Source organism: Fistularia commersonii, chromosome 1 (assembly GCF_037954325.1).
Source record: "Fistularia commersonii isolate RoL2024-O1a breed Wild chromosome 1, RoL_Fcom_v1.0, whole genome shotgun sequence".
Lineage (NCBI taxonomy): Eukaryota > Metazoa > Chordata > Actinopteri > Syngnathiformes > Fistulariidae > Fistularia > Fistularia commersonii.
In genome coordinates, this window is record NC_141284.1 from 27,270,236 (window position 1) to 27,288,370 (window position 18,135).

Below are 18,135 nucleotides of genomic sequence, written 5' to 3' on the forward strand. Positions count from 1 at the left end.
AGTCATCATGCTAAAAGAGCCAGCCAACACTCGCTAGCACATCTATTATCATTATTATCATCGAATATTTAATGACAAATCTGCAGAGAAAATGAATCAGAAATGATTGAATCAGAGACTGAAAAAAAGAAAAGAAAAGTCTATTGAAAACAACAAAGCTCTGCATCTTTTAAATCATAAAAAAAAAAAAAAAATGAATACATTTAATATTCTGGTATGATCAAATGAAATCGCTTTTCTTAAAAAAACTCCCGAATCGAGCTTTTTCAGTGGGCGGAAACAAAAAAAAAAAAAAAAAAAAATGGCACTTGCGGTTCACCATTTGAATCTTCCGCACATTTGACATCAGTTTTGTGTTTGATTGAAATCACAATTGAAATCGAGCACAATGAAAGACGGATTTCTACACGCCGAGCGTCAGACTGCACAATGAGACGCCTCCTTCGTCACAATTTAAGAACCGAGCAAACAAAGAGGATCGGTTCACACACTCGGTGTGTGTTGACTTGTTATGTTATGAGTGCTAATCTTCCTCGTCATTTCCTGCTTCTCGAGTCCTTGAAAACCCGAAGAGAGCTCATGACTTTTTTCAGACGTTTCACGAGTTCTTTGCGCACCTGGTAAAAACAACAGAGAAATTATTTGAATGATGCAATATCATGAGAGAGAATTTCTTTTTCTAATGCTTTTTTTTTTTTTTTTTTTTTTTCATGCAATATCATCCTTTGTGTGTATGTTTAAGGGGCAACATGTCAGCAACAGATTCGAATGTAATGGCATTTAAAAAATGTCATCTACCAGAGTATTGAAGTAGCAAATTCATGAATATAAAGAGCATTTACGGTATTTTTTCTACTCAGCTAAGTAATCTTTAATAAATGAAGTTGTGAATCATTTCTGTCTTACGACATCCAGACTCAGATATTCCATATTCCTTACCTCTTCATCTCCAACGGATGTTGTCAATAGAATGAAGAAACCCTGCCAAGAAAGTGACCAGAGTTACCGGGGCATGAAATACACTCAGCGGGTCAAGATGTTGGTTTGTTGGTAAAATTCCTCCTACCTGAAACGAGTTCAGCAAAGTAAAGGCGTAACTGACCACATAGACTATCGGCCCGCTGGTGAGGTCCACCATCATCAAGGCGAATCCCAGAATCCACGTCACACCCAAGACCGGAGTCAGAACAGCCAAGCACCTCACGATCTTTCCGGGAGTCCAGTCCACTTTTTCATTGTACCGTTTCAGATCCTTGGGTGACCCCGAAAGCTTCATGATCGACACCAGCATGGAGAACATGTTGACGAAGATGATGATACCGACCGGTATGACGAAAGTAAATATGGACCCTTTCATGAAGCCCTTATAAACCAGCCAACAGGTTTCTTTGGAAAAGTAAGCGCCGTCTTTGCCATCTTCCGCGATGTACGTGACGGCTACGATAAGAAAAGGGCAAGCGTATCCCACGGCAAATGAGAACTTCAAGTAGTTTCTCCTGCTCACCTCGCTGAAGAGAAAAACGGTCTTGTGGAGGATCGCGACGCTCAGACAAAACGTCCAGAAGAAAATGGACAGGTAACAGAAATGCTTCACCACCACGAAGGTCTTACACAAGGTCATGTTCTCGGTGGGTTCCACAGATGCCAGAAACCAGCAGTCGCCGACCAGAAGGCAAATGGAAATGTTGACATGGGCAGTGTGGCGTAAATAGGAAACGCTTCTTTTGACCACAGCACTCCAGACTAGGACTTCTATAACAACGGCGATGATGAGCGAGATGATCGAGACGACCAGTCCCAGATAGGTCAGCTCGGTATTGAAAGCGAGTTTCAACTCTTTTGTTGACATGAGAAGCGTAAAGGCGGACAAATGGTGGCACAAGCAGCGTCCCTCGTACATCTGGCCTGCCCATTCGCAGCCGTCAGTGGACCATTTCCCGTTGCTGTGGTCCCACGCCGCGCACTTCATCGCAAAATTACGAGGCCTCCGCCGGAGCAGCTGAAATTCAATTTCAACTTTGACATCGTCCGTTTTTTTTTTGTTTTCCGTGGTTGTCGATACAACGATGCTGTTGGGATGTGCGGAATCCTCCCCCGTGTCGGGCAAATACATCCCCAGTTGTTGAAACCCAGCTGTTTTCACGCTACCCGGGTCGGAGTGGTGAAGTGTGACGCTGACATTGAACACGTTGTTGGTGCATTTCGAATCCGGCGCGCAACTGCTTGCGTGCACCTCTAAATTGGCTCTCTTGGATAAACCTTCGATTTTTGCCGCGTTAATCAAATGCTCAACGGAACTGAGATAGTTTTCAGCTGGTGACGAAACGTTCCGGCGTTTCGTTTTCCATGATTCCTCCAAGGGTTTTTCCAGCAGGTTGCTAGATGAGTCTAATAAGTCCTGAAAAGACAGATTGTTTATTTTCAGGTGTATAACCCTAACCCGCACTTTACTATTAAAACATGCAAACGTCGCCCAGAAACGTCCCTTTTTCCGGATCCAACAAGGAACCTTCTTGCTGGTCGGTAGAAGTGCTAACCATTGCGTCGCTGTGACGCCCAGAAACCAGTCAAGACTCGTACACAGCGGCAAACAAGTGGGTCTTCAGCGGACAGAGCTGAACAATGCTTCATAATGTTGGTGTGCGATAAGAAAAGGTCCTCTTTCCAACAGGACCTTGGGACATACACAAGACACTAGAGCCCTGGAAGCGCGATGTATGTCTTGTCCAAATCAGACAGATAAGATGGTGCCATTGTCTATTTCATGGGTCGGCTGCCCACGTTCTTTGAAAATGATTCTTTTCCGTTGGGCTTTTCCCTTTAAGGGTTGCCAAAGCGAATCAACCCTCTACATTACACAACCCTGTTCTAAGTATCCTCCCTTCTTACACCAACTAACTTCTTATCCTCTCGTAGTACTTCCGTAAATCTTCTCGTTGGTCTTCCTCTAGACCTCCAATTCCAGCATCCGTCTTCCAATCATCCAACTCATTCCTGATCACTCCCAAAGAGAACCTCAACATCTTCATCTCTGTGACCTCCAGCTCTGCCTCCTGTCTTTTGGTCATTGTCACAGTTTGTAGAGCATCTCACCACTGGTTAGTCCACCTTTCCTTTCATTTTGCCTGATAGTCTTCTATCTCATAGTACCCCCGACACTTTTCTCAACCTATTCCAACCTGCTTGCACCCGTTCCTTTACCTCTTTTCCAGACTCTCCTACGCTCTGGACTGTTGGCCTTAAGTACTATATACTGCTCAGAAAAATCAAGGGAACACTTGATCACGAATTTGTAACTCCAAGTCAATTACACTTGTGTGAAATCAAACTGTCCATTTAGGAAGCAATACTGATTCGTTTTGACTTGTTTTAAGGACATTACATCAAAGTTGGACCAGCTTGTAGTATGTTTTTCCACTTTCATTTTGAGTGTGACTCCAAATCCAGACCTCCATCTTCTTCTTCTTCTTCTTTCGGCTTTTCCCGTCAGGTGTCGCCACAGCGAGTCAACTTTCTCCATCTAACCCTATTCTCTGTATCTTCCTCTCTCACACCAACTACCTTCATATCCTCTCTCACTACATCCATAAATCTTCTCTTTGGTCTTCCTCCAGACCTCTTGCCTGGCAGCTCCAATTCCAGCATCCGTCTACCAATATATTCACTATCTCTTCTCTGTCCATGACCCAACCATCTCAGTCTGGCTTCTCTGACCTTCTCTCCAAAACATCGAACATGTGCCGTCCCTCTGATAGCCTCATTCCTGATCCTCTCCATCCTGGTCACTCCCAAAGAGAACCTCAACATCTTCATCTCTGCAACCTCTAGTTCTGCCTGCTGTCTTTTGGTCATTGGAACAGTTTCTAGTCCAAACATCATCGCTGGTCTCACCACTGTCTTGTACACCTTTCCTTTTATTCTGGCTGAAAGTCTTCTATCTCTTCGTACCCCTGACACTTTTCTCCACCTATTCCAACCTGCTTGGACCCGTCTCTTCACCTCTTTTCCTCACTCTCCATTGCTCTGGACTGTTGACCCCAAGTACCTGAAATCCTCCAGCTTCTTGATCTCCACTCCCTGTAGCCTCACCGCTCCACCCGAGTTCCTCTCATTCACACACATATATTCTGTCTTGCTGCGACTAACTTTCATTCCTCTCCTTTCCAGAGCATACCTCCACCTCTCTAGATTTTCGTCTACCTGTTTTCTGCTCTCACTACAGATCACAATGTCATCCGCAAACATCATGGTCCATGGTCCTGCACCAGTCTAACATACTTCTCTGCCACTCCAGACTTCCTCATACAATACCAGAGTTTCTCTCTTGGCACCCTGTCATATGCTTTTTCTAGGTCTACAAAAACACAATACAATCTGACCTTCTCTGTACTTCTCTATGAGCATTCTCAAAGCAAATACTGCATCTGTAGTACTCTTTCAAGACATGAAGCCATACTGCTGCTCACAAATGCTGACTCCTGCACTCAGTCTAGTTTCCACTACTCTTTCCCATAACTTCATTGTACGTCTCATCAACTTTATCCCTCTATAGTTTCTGCAATTCTGTACATCCCCCTTATTCTTAACATATCCCCCTTATTCATACATTTTGCAATTTGGTAAACGTATGAATTACGATAGCACATTAACATATTGAAGTTAACAGAATGCATATTCGATGAAAGTTAGCATTCACTGTTAGCTAACCAGCCATAAGACCAGAAAGGGGTATCCATCTTTTCCTCTTCTCACCAGAATTTAGTCAATGTTGGGCAAAATTAATCAAAAAATGAAAATTGAGAAATTCATTGAGTTCTTCATATAAATAAAATGATCAATAAGAAAACATAGCAGCCCAATTAATCAAACATTCATCAATACTTACATCCACCGTTAGATTGTTATGGATTTTGTGTAGCTTTTGACTCAAAGAAACAAGTATGTTCACGGATGTATTGACATCGGGGAACGTGTTGATGTTCCCAACGACAGCGGTGACGTTCCGCAGACGGGAAAATACACGTGCAGCGTTGTCATCACGAAACCCAAGTCCGGAGTCAATGTACTGTAATACCAAAAAAAAATACATAGATTTTGATAATAGCATCACGTGCAAAACATGGCTCAATAATTTCAACTGCTATCAGCAGAGGATTTTAGCTGTCGCATAAAAGAAGGCCTTGAGCTTTAAGTGTATTTGCTATTAATATGTACTTATAAGAGTTGTTTATTTACATCCAGTATTTTTTTTTTCAATTTTATGAAATCACTGCTTACCTCTGCCTCTTGCAAGATACTGATCATCTCGCGATTGACGCAGCTGGACTCTTCCGATTCCCAGTGTGCCTGCAAAGAGCTACATACAGTAATCGTAAATATTTGTTGTTTGGACAAAATCATAAATGATCAGAATCAGAAATACTGTATCGATCCCGGAGGAAATTAAGCGACTATATTTTTGAAAACAGTGAGTCACTCTTTTATTGGATGGGAGCTAGAGCTTCACGATATAATTGAATTGCAGTATTGAGTGCAATACAGTGACCCCTCGCTATAACGCGGTTTACTTTTCACGGTTTCGCCACTTCATGGAGTTGCATGGTGCATTGTGTTCTGCATTCTGATTGGCTAAAAAGTCACTCCGCTTCCTCTCTACCTGCGCGTCAATAACGTCGCAGTTTAATATGTACACGTACGTAAAACAGCTTGCCAAATTTACATGACGTACGTGCAGATTCTCTTGCAATTTTGAGTTTCTCTAAATCCCATAATGTTGACAAAACGCTCTGGACCGACAAAAGGCAGCGGAAGATGCTATCTATCGCAGATAAAGTTAAACTTCTGGAGATGCTAAGGGAAGCTAAAAGCTATGCGGCTGTAGGTCGACATTACGGAATTAATGAATCCTCCGTTCGTTCCATAAAAGAAAGAAGAAAAAAACATAAGGACGACAGCAGCATTGTATAATAGAGTATTTAATTGTATGATAATTATAAAAAAAAATAAAGGTTTCTACTTCGCGGATTTTGCCTATCACGGGTTCTTTTTGGAACGTAACCCCCGCGAAAAACAAGGGTTTACTGTATATATGGATGGATGGTTTCATGTCTGTGCAGCTTATTTTATCACATCTTTTGGTTGCAGCCATACTCAGATTTGCATTTCCTCGTTATTTGTCCAGTCGTATTTCGGCACGGCAGAGTCGCAGTGAACCCAGCTTTGGTGTCGTTCCAGTCGCCCTCCGCCGCGCAGTAAAGTTCACCTTCTGCTTGGAAGAGAAAAAGGTCACATTTTGACCGCGGTGGACGATGAAAACGTCCTTTTTTACATTTGTACATAAACTCGGAATATCATTTTTGAAGTTCACCGGGAGAGAGAGAAGGGAGGGATTGTGAACAAACCACTTGTTTTTTATGTTAAAAAATACATACCGTTAATTATATCGATGTTAACCGTAGCGCTAGTTTCTTGGCCGCAGCTGTTCGTAAAGGAGCATGTTATGCTACGTTCGGCCGGCAGGTTGCACTGCACGATGGCTTTGGCGGCGTAAATAAGACGTTCACCTGAAGGATCTGCAAAGACTGCATTCGCAGCGAAGGTATTTTCGGTACAAGATTAAAAATATACGTGAATTAACAGGAGAAACTGAACCCACCGTGGTCGTCTGTCCTAATTAATAAGTTGTTTTCCGTGGACGTCCACTTCACGGTGTAATTTTCACTGCTTCTGTCTATTTCACACCGGGCCTCCACTTGAACGAAACTAAAATCTTTTTTGCAATGTGGAAACGATGGCGTCATCGCCATGTAGATGGCGGGCTGCAGTGAGACGTTCAGAACGGCGCTGGCAGCGTGTGATATGTCCAGGGACCCCCAAGTGTTGTAGAAGATACATTTGTACTCGCCTACGAAAGGAATGGCATCCGTGGTTATCCAAGTCCATTTTGTGTCTAGCTAATGTCGTAAACTCTTCAGAATCCAAACTCTTTGTCAGATTTTTTTGGGTAAACAGGGTAAACAAAGGCATGATTTACCTGCACTATCTAATGTAAGAGTCAAACTCAAGGCCTGCGGGCCAAATGTGGCCCGTGAGAACATCTTTAAAGGTCCGACTGTCTTCAAATAAATAAGTCAAACACATTCATTGACCATAAACTACATTTTACACAATTTATGTTACGATCATTTTTCGCAGTGGATCCACATCAATGCCATTTTTAGGTGGAATTGAGAAATACAAATGATCCCTAAATGCCCAGGAAGAGAAAAGTTGATGCGGACGGAAAGCAGTTCCAAGAAAGATGGGATGGAAAATACATGTTTGTGCTTCGAGGAGAAACAGCGGTATGTCTTTTGAGTTCTGAGACAGCGTCGGTTGTCAAAGAGTACATTCTATGTCTGCATTTTAACACCAAATGCGGCGCTAAGTATGCTAAAGTTAGCCTTCCAGAAAAACAAATTGTCCAGGAATTAAAAGCCAAACTAGGACGGTAGCAGAATGTGTTCGCGAAAGCCGCATCCAAAAACGCTGCAGCAGTGAAAGCTAGCTTTGTAACAAAGCAACAAGCAAACATATTTTCTTTTATATCTATGCAAATCGCTTTGTAACAATCTGGATTTGTAATAAATTCAGAGTTATTTAAACTTAAGGAGTAGTACATTTATTTGACGTTACATTTATACCGTTACCGTTACTTTTGGCCCTTTGAGGGCAACCGTTATGCTTACGTGGCCCTCGGCTAATGGCTCGGTCAACCCTTTTTTTTTTTACTTTCCAGGTCAAGCTGGTCCGTAAAAATTTCTGCGACAGATGTACCTGCCCAGGCTTCGGAGAGTTTTAGTAGGGTGACGGTGGTCTTGCTTGCGGTTGACGCAACCCGAGACTCGTTGCCTTGTGTAATCCGGTACACTTCGCCGTTTTTCTTCAGCTGCCAGACAGCCTGGTTTCCAAGGTCTTCCTCTGTCGAGCAGGTGATTTTACGCGTCTGGTTGTAACATCCAGGGTTGGGTGGGATGCTGATTAGAACAACACCTGGAAAAGCCAGAGAGGGGTCAGTGTCCAGTGCACCTACATCACAAACACAGCAAATTTCATCTCTTCTTTGTGTTATCATGCCTTTCGGAGTCCCGCATCTCAAATTTTACAATAAACTCGACACAGTACCATCATCTAGACCCCCCTATATATCTTACAACCACTTACCAGTAAATAATAATAAAAAAAAATGGTTTTGGACTGTGGGAGAAAATCCAGACGCGTGGAGAACATGCAAACTCCACACAGGAAGCCCAAAAGTCGGAATCTGACCAGAAACCTTCTTGCTGTGAGGTGGAAACCACTGCGCTATTCTGTTTTAGCGATACTTTTCTTAAAAAAAAAAAAAAAAAAAAAAAAATACAATGAATGAATATAAATATGATGCTGATGGGGAAAGAAATCCCAAGACACCAAGAAAAAAACAATGTGAAAATAAAAGAAAAATAACAAATAACAAATGAGTTAAAAAAAAAAAAAAAACATGGATAATTATCTTAGAATAAGCAGTTATACATGACTGTCTCAGAAAATTAGAATATTATGATAAAGTTCTTTATCTTCTGTAATGCAATTAAAAAAGAAAAATAATTTTTTCATGATATTCTGATATTTTGTGGTACAATTTTTGAGTTTTCTTAAGATGTAAGCCATAATCAGCAATATTAAAATAATAAAAGGCTTGCAATATTTCAGTTGATTTGTAATAAATCCAGAATGTATGACATTTTTGTTTTTTGCAATTGCATTACAGAAGATAAAGAACTTTATCACAATATTCTAATTTTCTGAGACAGTCCTGTACAAAAAACAGGACAAAAAAAATAAATAAATAAGAAAATAAATGGCTGATTTTTTTTCTCTTTTACCATTAACCAAGCAGGAGATTAACCGGAGACCCTAAATCACCCAAACGTACCCCCGCGACCCTGAGTGGAGGATAGGAGGTATGGATTATCAATGAATGGATTGAACGCATAAATTTGGTATCTGTCCGGCTGCTGTTAAGAGCTGACGATCAGCGTATTTTACGCTTCTGAACTCTGAACTCTGCTATGTCATCTGCAAGAAGATTTTACTGCTACTGGATGAAGGTGTTATTCAGTGCAGTGAGTTATTATCAAAACATTTAAGGGGCAGTTTTCTCAAAAAAAATATAATTACTGAATGAATATGAATATATAGCTGTTGCGGGGGAAAAAAAAATCCCAAGACACCAAGAAAAAAATAATGTGAAAATCATGTGAAAATTATCTTAAAATAAGCAGTTACACAAAAACAGGACAAAAAAATAAAAATAAATATGATTGTACCTTTTTTTTTTTTTTTTTACATGAAAATAAATATTTTTTTAGTGTTTATCAAGCAGGGCGGCCTGTGGGTGCAGTGGTTAGTGCTTCCGCCTCAGAGCGAGGAGTTGACATGTTCTCCTTGTGTCTGGCTGGGTTTTCTGGGTTCTCCAGTTTCCCTTCAGTGCAAAAATTTGCAAAAATTGGAGGTCAATTGCAGAGAAGCGTGAATGACAGCTTGGATGGGCTCCTGAGAGCAGGACAGGCGGTATAGATAATCAATAAATGGATGACAGGATTGAAGGATTTGGTGGTTATCCGCAAATTTTCCACTTCTGAACTCGACCAAGACGAAAATGATTATCATTGGACGTGCAAGGCTATGTCATCTGCGTCATTTTACTCTTCCTGGATGAAGGACCTTGGCGTGTTCTTTGACATGATCATGTCTTTCAGCATCCAGGTTGAAAAGCGAGTTTATTGGGGTTCAAACAGGAGCGTCTCAATCTCGGCCCGGCTGGAATTACCTGACGTCTCCAAAGCAAGCGATGCATCCAGAGTCTCCATCAGCTTCTGCGACTTTTTCTTCAGGTCCTCCTGCTTGACTCGGAAAACAACTTTCATCTCAAAACGAGCTGTGATTCTTCCAAAAGTTAAGCTATGAAGAAAGAAGGTGTATTAAAGTACAATCAATTGGCACCGAATGACAACATTTAACGTCATTTCCGGACAATAAGTCGCTTATTTTTTTAACACACTGTGAACAGCTTTAACAATGAGGCGGTACATTTATAAATGTAATGGTTTTAGTGCGCAAGAGGGAGACACAGAGAAAGTGGATGGACTTTTCCTTGCGTTATTTATTATCAATGTAATAAAACTGTTAATTTTTCATCAGCTGTGTTCAGAAAAAAGGCATTTCCGGTATGTATTTGTGGAGGTTGCCGCCTAAACATTTAGCCATTAGCATTTAGCCCCATCACATCGGCCCGATTAAATTATTGTGAAATTATTGTGTATGTATTTAATGAAAAGTTAAAAAAAAATGTTTTTGTGTAAATATCTCATGTTACAACATGCGGCTTATAAACAAGTGTGGCCAATATATGTACACATACTGTATACTTATTTAGTTATTTTCAGCCGGTGCGTCTTATATTCGGGTGCGCTCAATAGTCTGGAAATTACGGTACCTCCAGTTTTTGCAGTTACGTGTGCGACCGAGATGTGGTTTCTGGTAGCGAAATAAGGATATCTATCAGCGTATGTGTATTTTCTTTAAAATAATCAATAACTTTCTTAGAAAGTCTAAGAAAGACATGCGTAATTTGCTCAAATAAGGCCATTGTAGGCCCATGATTTGCTCCAAGTGGTGGTTGAATACTGATTATATGACAAACACCTCATATCATGGCACAGTTTTGTGTAAAATCGTGAAGCAAGTGGTGACGATGGCCTTGTTGTCTTTTTTAATCGTCAAATTCATTGGGATTTTTTCGGGCTAACGGGCTTCAACAACACGCCGCCCAAACATTTAGCCATTAGCATTTAGCCTCGTCACATCGGCCCGGTTAAATTATTGAGAAATTCTGAGGCAGTTCTATTCTGACACTGAACAAGACGATTTTAATGGAAATTAATATAAAATGAATGGATGGATGGACTTTTCCTTGTTTTGTTTGTTATTAATCTTTTCCATCAGCCGTCTTACAGGCGTTGTTCAGAAAAAAGCATTTCCTATATGTATTGAATTAAAGTAATAAAAAAAAGCTTTCTGTGGCTTTTAGACAAGTATGGATTATATACGTACTCATATATTCATTTACCGTATTTTCACGACCATTAGGCGCACCGTACTAAGCCATTATTGTATTTAACTCACACATAAGGCGCACCTGATTATAAGGCGCGGGTTTTATATACAATCCACCCCCACACTTCCCCCTTTAACGTTCTCATGGTGTTCTCTACTACGTCCGCCTTACAACAACAACACACACAGGGTGCACTGCACTATAGGGCGCCGCACATTTTGAGGAAAATCTAAGACTTTTATGTGCGCCTTATAGTCGTGAAAATACGTTAGTTATTTTTAGCCGGTGCGGCTTATATTCAGGTGCGCTCAATAATCCAGAAATGACGGTACTTTGTACGAGGATGGAGGTACCTGTACTCATGAATCTTCAAACTGTGAAATCCCTTCAAGGTACTGTACTCCATTTTCATCTGAAAGGTCACATTTTTTTTCCAGAGTGAAAAGGATGAGGTAAAAATGGCAAATTCACAAGATAAGTTTTTATAAAATTATGATAGCAATGATGAGTAACCACTTCAGAGATTCACAGAAAACCTTCACGTCCTCTTTCACGCCAGCCATGAATCTCCTCTGTGGGACAATTCAACTTTGACAACTTTGAAAAATATAATCGAGGTTGTGGAAGAAGGAAAAAAAATGCTGTATGCTCAATAATATATGTTTTTACCTGGTCTAACAAATGCTGGTCACACTCCTCGAACTCTTTACTATCAGTTTCTGCAAGACATTTGTAATTTTTCTCTCCGTTCAACGTAAGCAATCCTTTGATTGTAACTGTGAAGAAAAGCAGTATTTTGAAGCACCAGTATTTTCAAATTGCATTTTTAATCATGACTCCATTGTTGTGACAATGACAATAAAGTTTGATTTGAATTTCAAATAATTGATCCCGATGTCCTCAAATATCAAGGCAGTTTCTTTTTATTTTTTTATTTTACACTGGAAATGTAAATTCTAAATTTTTAGGGGTGTCAAACTTAAACTGTCACCTCGAATGCAGCGCACAAGGACCAAAATTTGTGGAAAAAAGAAATATACAATTCCATCATCAAAAATCGTCTGAACGTTTGTTTAACTTTTTTTTTTTTTCTTCTGAAGATAAAACACTTTTAAAGGAACTCAATAAGAGAGAAAGCGATCTAAAACCCCCAATTCCAATGAAGTTGGGACGTCGTGTCAAACGTAAATAAAAACAAAACGACGACGATCCGTTCCAGCGACAATATTGTGAAGCGAATTCGTTGTTAAGCAAAGGATTTTACTTTATGTCAACTCAAATCATCATATATACATAGTATATCGTATAGTCTTACAACCGTTGCCTAAAAGTTAGCCAACTGTTGGTGAAAATATACAAGTTAGCCTAGCTTAATGTTGACAATAGGGTGCATTGACGTCGCAACTATAAGATATTTTCGTTAAATGAATATTGGTCAAAGTCGTAACGCTGGTTGGAAATCTGAATTGTGAGGAGTGACTGTACAATGATTTGTAAATCACTTTCAAACTATAACCAACATATTTAATATTCAAACTTATAAATGTTTTTTTTTTTTTTTGCAAATATTTTGAATTTGATGCCTGAAACACATTCCTAAAAAGCTGGGGAAGTTGAAGAATGATCAAAAATCACCTGTTTGGGATATTATGAACGACATTTCTCAATGCAAAATTGCAAGAAACTTGGGGATTTAATAATCTATGATCCATTATATTGTCAAAAGATTAAAACATGGGTGTCAAACTCATTTTCACCGAGGGTCACATCAGCATCGGTAACAGAATAAATGTAACTAAATGTAACATAAAATAAATGTAACTACTCCTAAATTTTAAAGAACTCAGAATGTATTACTCATTCAAATCCAGAATGTTTGATATGCATTGGCATAGATGTAAAAAAAATTATTTTTAACAGTTGCTCTGTTATAAAGCTAGCTTTCACTGCTGCAGTGTTTTTGGTGAACACATTCTGCTGCCGTCTTAGTTTGGCTTTTAATTCTTGGACAATTTGTTGTTTTTCTGGAAGTCAAACCGGTTTTTCTCCTTGAAGCACAAACATGTATTAGCTTTCTTGAAACAACCTTCCATCTGCATAAACTTTTGTCTTCCCGGACATTTAGGGATCATTTGTATTTCTCAACATGATCGGCATGAATTGTGGGATAAGTGATTTATTGTCAATGCACGTGTTTGACTTACAATTTTAAGATGTTCTCGCGGGCCACATAAAATAATGTGGCGGGCCACATTTGGCCCGCGGGCCTTGAGTTTGACACACACATGCCTTAAAGCAGTGTTTCCCAACCTTTTTTGAGCCACGGCACATATTTTACATTAGAAAGTCACACGGCACACCCCCAAATAAATATGTCAAAAACATTTTTTAACGAATTAGAATGAAACCGTAGTCTCAATTTACTCAGTTTACTAATATCTGTAGATTCGTCAAGTTGCAATGCAAATTTCCCACTGATGTGCAACTTTTCCAGAACACTTTTTTCAATGTCTGAAGACATGTCATCAATATGTCTGAAAATGGTATTATTTGAGAGAACTGGCTATTTCTTTATCAACGCCAGAGCCGAGCATTTCTTCTCCAATGATTTTGCCGGCAGGTAGTATTAATGTTTTGCTACGATGTGCGGCACGCTGCCCACATAGACATAGGAAGACACATTATTTGTGTTGGATAAATAATTTTCGGACCAATCAGGTGAAAGTGGGCATTTTTCCACGGCACACCTGATGATCTCTCACGGCACAGTGGTTGGGAAACACTGCTTTGAAGCAGTGATCCCTAAACAACGGCCCGGGGGCCTCCACATTTTGCCCGGCCCCTGAACAATGCCAGAGATGCATTATGATTTATTTTTTTCATTCTGGCCACGTCATCATGACTTGTACATGCAGAGAACGTAACATTCTCTTCCACCTTTCTGCACTCTGTGCTTTATCTGAAACCCCTCCCTCAAAAAAAGGAAAAAATCCTGGACACACCCCTGTCAAATAACACGGAATAACGGCAAAAAGAGAAAAATAGATTCAGAATGCAGGGTATTTAAGCTGGTAAATGTTGCTATCAGTTGGGTTTCATAGCCTGCTTGCTTTCTGGTTTTCACAGTGAATTTGACATGAAAGAGCTGCAAACAGTTGCGTCTACAAGAAAGTTAATGTTCCTTGGTCTTGAAAAGGGTTATTTGGTTATTATCTATTTCATAAATAGTGTTATTTATTTCAATAATAATGTTATAATTTATTTTCCGATTTTTTTTTCCTGTCAAGATCCCAGAAAGGGTTGATTTTTGGTGATGTGTGGCTTTCTGGAAAACAATAAATATTTACGTTTGGACAAACTGGCCCCCCCCCGCCAGAGAGGGGAAAAGTTATTTGCAGCAAAAATTTTTGAGACCCCTGCCTTAAAGTGTACACATCCTTATTTAGTATTTTTGGGTAAAAAATTTAAAAAGGACAAAACAGAAAGACTTAAAAAAAAAAAAAACGCTGAACACGCAGATGCCGGCGGTACCTGTGGTGTTTCGAACACACGTGTGTGTGACGTTTCGGTCGAAGGTGCAGACGTTGTCGCCGCAGCATTGTTGATTAACTTCGCAAGTGTTCTGGCTCCACTTGTGAGACGGCATGCAGCGACACTCCAACCCTCCGGAGGCGTTCTGGCAGACTTGGCGGGAAAACAACTTTTAACATATTGTATTTTCCGGACTATAAGTCACGTTTTTTTTCATAGTTTGGCCGGGGGTGCGACTTATACTCTGGAGCGACTTATGTGTGAAATAATTGAGCTCTCTTGCTCTGACGTGTGTGTGTGTGTGTGTGTCTGCGTGTGTCTTTAGTATAACAGCTATCGTCACACACACACACACACCAACCAATCAAAATTCAGCGGGGGCAGGTCACGGCAGAAGTGTGTTGTGAAAAAAGATGCTCCTTCTGCACCTCTGAAAATTGATCATTTCAACATTCGCGGTAACTTCTAAAAACAACTGAGAAGGGCTGAACAAAAATGGCACCGAAAAGAAAATCATATTCTGCAGGTTGCAAACTGGAAGAAGTTAAATATGCAGCCGAAAACGAGTAGCAGGGAGAAAGTTTGAAGTTAGTGAGAAACTTGTAAGGGACTGGCGAAAAGAGGAGGTTACTTTTACTAAAATGAAGAAAACTAAAAAAGCTAATCGGGTGCTAAAAGCTAGCTGGCCTCGGCTAGAGGAGCGAGTTCACACTTGGTGCTTGAACAAGGTGCTGCCGGGAGAGGCTTGTCAACAGGACGGTTGCGTCTTCAACCCAGGTAGTTGCCAAGGAGATGAATAGAAATGACTTTACGGGAGGACCTTCCTGGTGTTACCGCTTCATGCAACGCAATCGCCTCTCTATCAGAGCAAGGACGCCGTCCTGTCGGGATCCAGAAAGGCCGGAATAATTGGAACTGCAAGTGACGATGACTCTGATGTAGCGACGTACCGGTAGAAGAGGAAGCGGCGCGTTGTCTACGGAGTTGTTCAGAAGTGACACCGAAGAAGAAGATTTCATTGGATTTAATGATTAAGAGTGACTCTGATTGTTTGGTTGTAGCATGTGCTATATGCTATCGTTATTTGAATGACTCTTACCATCATATGTTACGTTAGCATAGCCTAGCAGGCACGTTCTCAGTTCGTTGTTTATGCGTCATATAGGCTATACTTGTTCAGCCTCAAGGTTTAAATTGCCTTTCAAGATGAAATGTCTATTGTTGGTGTTGGATTTTATCAAATAACCCCCCCCCCCCAAATGCGACTTTTACTCCAGTGCGACTTATATTACATTACATTACATTTGGCAGATGCTTTTATCCAAAGCAACTTACAACAGAAGACATAAGGACTGCAAATAACACTTGCAAATACAAGATGCACAGGAAATATACAGAACAGTAAGCTGGGGTTTTTTTTTTTGTTTTTTTTTTTCAGGACAAAGACGTACACATACATACACACACACACACACACACACGCACTGCATAGCCTAACTTGGTGCCTAACCTGATCTGGGGCGGCTCAAGCATCAGCTCAGTAAATATATGTTTTTTTTCCTTCTTTATTATGGCTTTATTATGGCTGATGCGACGTGTACTCTGGAGCGACGTGTAGTCCGGAAAATACGGTATGTATATTTGAAAATACACGCTACATCTTTCGGTGGTTACCTGTCGTGGTTTGAAGGTTGTCGACTCGCACGTCCATGTCTGTCACTGAAGTCTCGGCGGTGAAGTTGTCCATTTTGGCAATAACGTCGTCCATTATGTTCACATCCACGGTCAGTTTGGTGTAAAACATCTGCGTGTAGCTGTCTGGAACGTGTAGATACACCAAGTACAGCGATGCAAATACCACTATCGCATGAATATGAAAAGTCATCTTACCCTCTCTTGCTGCCTGTGGAAAAGCAAAATTAAAAACAGTGCATCAAATGCCTTTTTTTGGTTTTAAATTTGTAAAATTTTAAATAGAACATCCAAAAATATAAATATAGACAAATGTAAATATATAAATATAAACATAACATCGGATGGATCTGAGGGAACTGGCCTACCTGAGGAATACTTTGTCCCAGGATGGAAAAGAATATAAAGATCCACATCCTGTTTCTGCAAATGACATATAGCAGGTTAAATATTTAATATTAATACAATATAAAATAATTTTACCAACATGTAGATAGATAGATAGATAGATAGATAGATAGATAGATAGATAGATAGATAGATAGATAGATAGATAGATAGATAGATAGATAGATAGATAGATAGATAGATAGATAGATAGATAGATAGATAGATAGATAGGACAATTTTAAAGTTTCAGTTTATTTATGTAAATGCAACTACATGTTTTTTTTGGAAATGGCAAGCATTTTAACATTTATTGCTATGTTTTTAGTATATTTTCTTGTATATTATCTTTTAATCATTCCAATATTTCACTACTGTACTGATTGAATGTCTTTAAACAGTCAATTTAAAAACAAAAAATCACTAATAATTTCTGTAACATTGGGCAGAAATGACTCAGGTTTGCTTTTGTGTGTGTTTCAATCAAGACACACCATAGAAGGGAAATTGAAATATAAATGAAAATTGAAATTTTAGTCGTCTTTATTTTAGTAAACTCTTATTGTGGTTTTTTTTTTGTATTTCCTTTTTGATTTTAGATGATTTTTATCGGTATAAACTTAAAGTTCAACACAGTTACACCTTTGGTTGTGAAAGTTTGGATCTTATCATATCCTAATATAATAATCATGATAATGAAGCCGGTTTTTTGCTGTCTGGTTCGCCAAAAAAATGTTAAAATGTGAAAAACTACCTGCGCATTTTTAATTGCTAATGTTTTTTTTTTGTTTTTTTTTAAATCTGATTGACACATCTGATTTTTTACTTATAAAATGGAAAACTGACCTGTTCTCTTCAACGCTGACCCTCAATCCTGCGCTTGATGGCTAAAGCTCCTCTCCCTGCAGGCCGACGATAAAAGTGCATGGATGCTTTTACTGCAGCGAGGGGTGAGGAAGTGGAAACCACAGGGGTCGGAGACAGAGAGCAGCCACAGGTCCACATCACTGCCTGCACTCCCAAAATGCAAAGTCAGAGGCCGTGATGTGCATCTAATTTGACTTCGAAACGGGATACAATGAAATTACTCAGTGCCGCTTTTTCCAGTTCTAGGAAAAAATAATAAATCCGATGAGAGGCTTTGCGGTATAATATAATTATTCCGTCGGTTGACATATCACCTTAGAACAGGCGTGGCAAAAGTCCGGCCCGCGGGCCAAATGTGGCACGTGCTCAAATTCAAAATCATTAAATTTGTTATAAAAATCAATAATTAAAATCTAATTTAGCCTGGGGAATGTTTTTCTATTTCTTCTTTTTGAGTCTTAAATTGAAATAATGTAAAACCCCGCACTTCCCCTTTTGCATAAGGAACAATACAAGGATCC

General features: G+C 39.8%; 1 protein-coding gene and 2 long non-coding RNA genes across 3 annotated transcripts; all 3 read right to left on the reverse strand.

Moving 5' to 3' along the window:
• Positions 1 to 77: 77 nt before the first annotated feature.
• adgrf3a (adhesion G protein-coupled receptor F3a) lies at positions 78 to 4,907 on the reverse strand. The gene is made up of 4 exons (XM_086162296.1): positions 4,886 to 4,907; positions 1,067 to 2,398; positions 940 to 981; positions 78 to 617 (listed from the first exon to the last, which is right to left on the reverse strand). Exons 2-4 carry the CDS (start codon positions 2,111 to 2,113, stop codon positions 537 to 539), a joined length of 1,170 nt encoding a protein of 389 aa, XP_086018422.1. The 5' UTR covers positions 2,114 to 2,398; positions 4,886 to 4,907; the 3' UTR covers positions 78 to 536.
• An 11-nt stretch (positions 4,908 to 4,918) lies between these two features.
• LOC147238028 (uncharacterized) lies at positions 4,919 to 6,258 on the reverse strand. Its single transcript, XR_015107321.1, has 3 exons — positions 6,151 to 6,258; positions 5,278 to 5,356; positions 4,919 to 5,065 (listed from the first exon to the last, which is right to left on the reverse strand). It is a non-coding gene; the product is annotated as an uncharacterized LOC147238028 (long non-coding RNA).
• Positions 6,259 to 16,129: 9,871 nt separating this feature from the next.
• On the reverse strand, positions 16,130 to 17,615 carry LOC147238029 (uncharacterized). Its single transcript, XR_015107013.1, has 4 exons — positions 17,594 to 17,615; positions 16,729 to 16,783; positions 16,559 to 16,571; positions 16,130 to 16,486 (listed from the first exon to the last, which is right to left on the reverse strand). It is a non-coding gene; the product is annotated as an uncharacterized LOC147238029 (long non-coding RNA).
• Between the last annotated feature and the right edge of the window lie 520 nt (positions 17,616 to 18,135).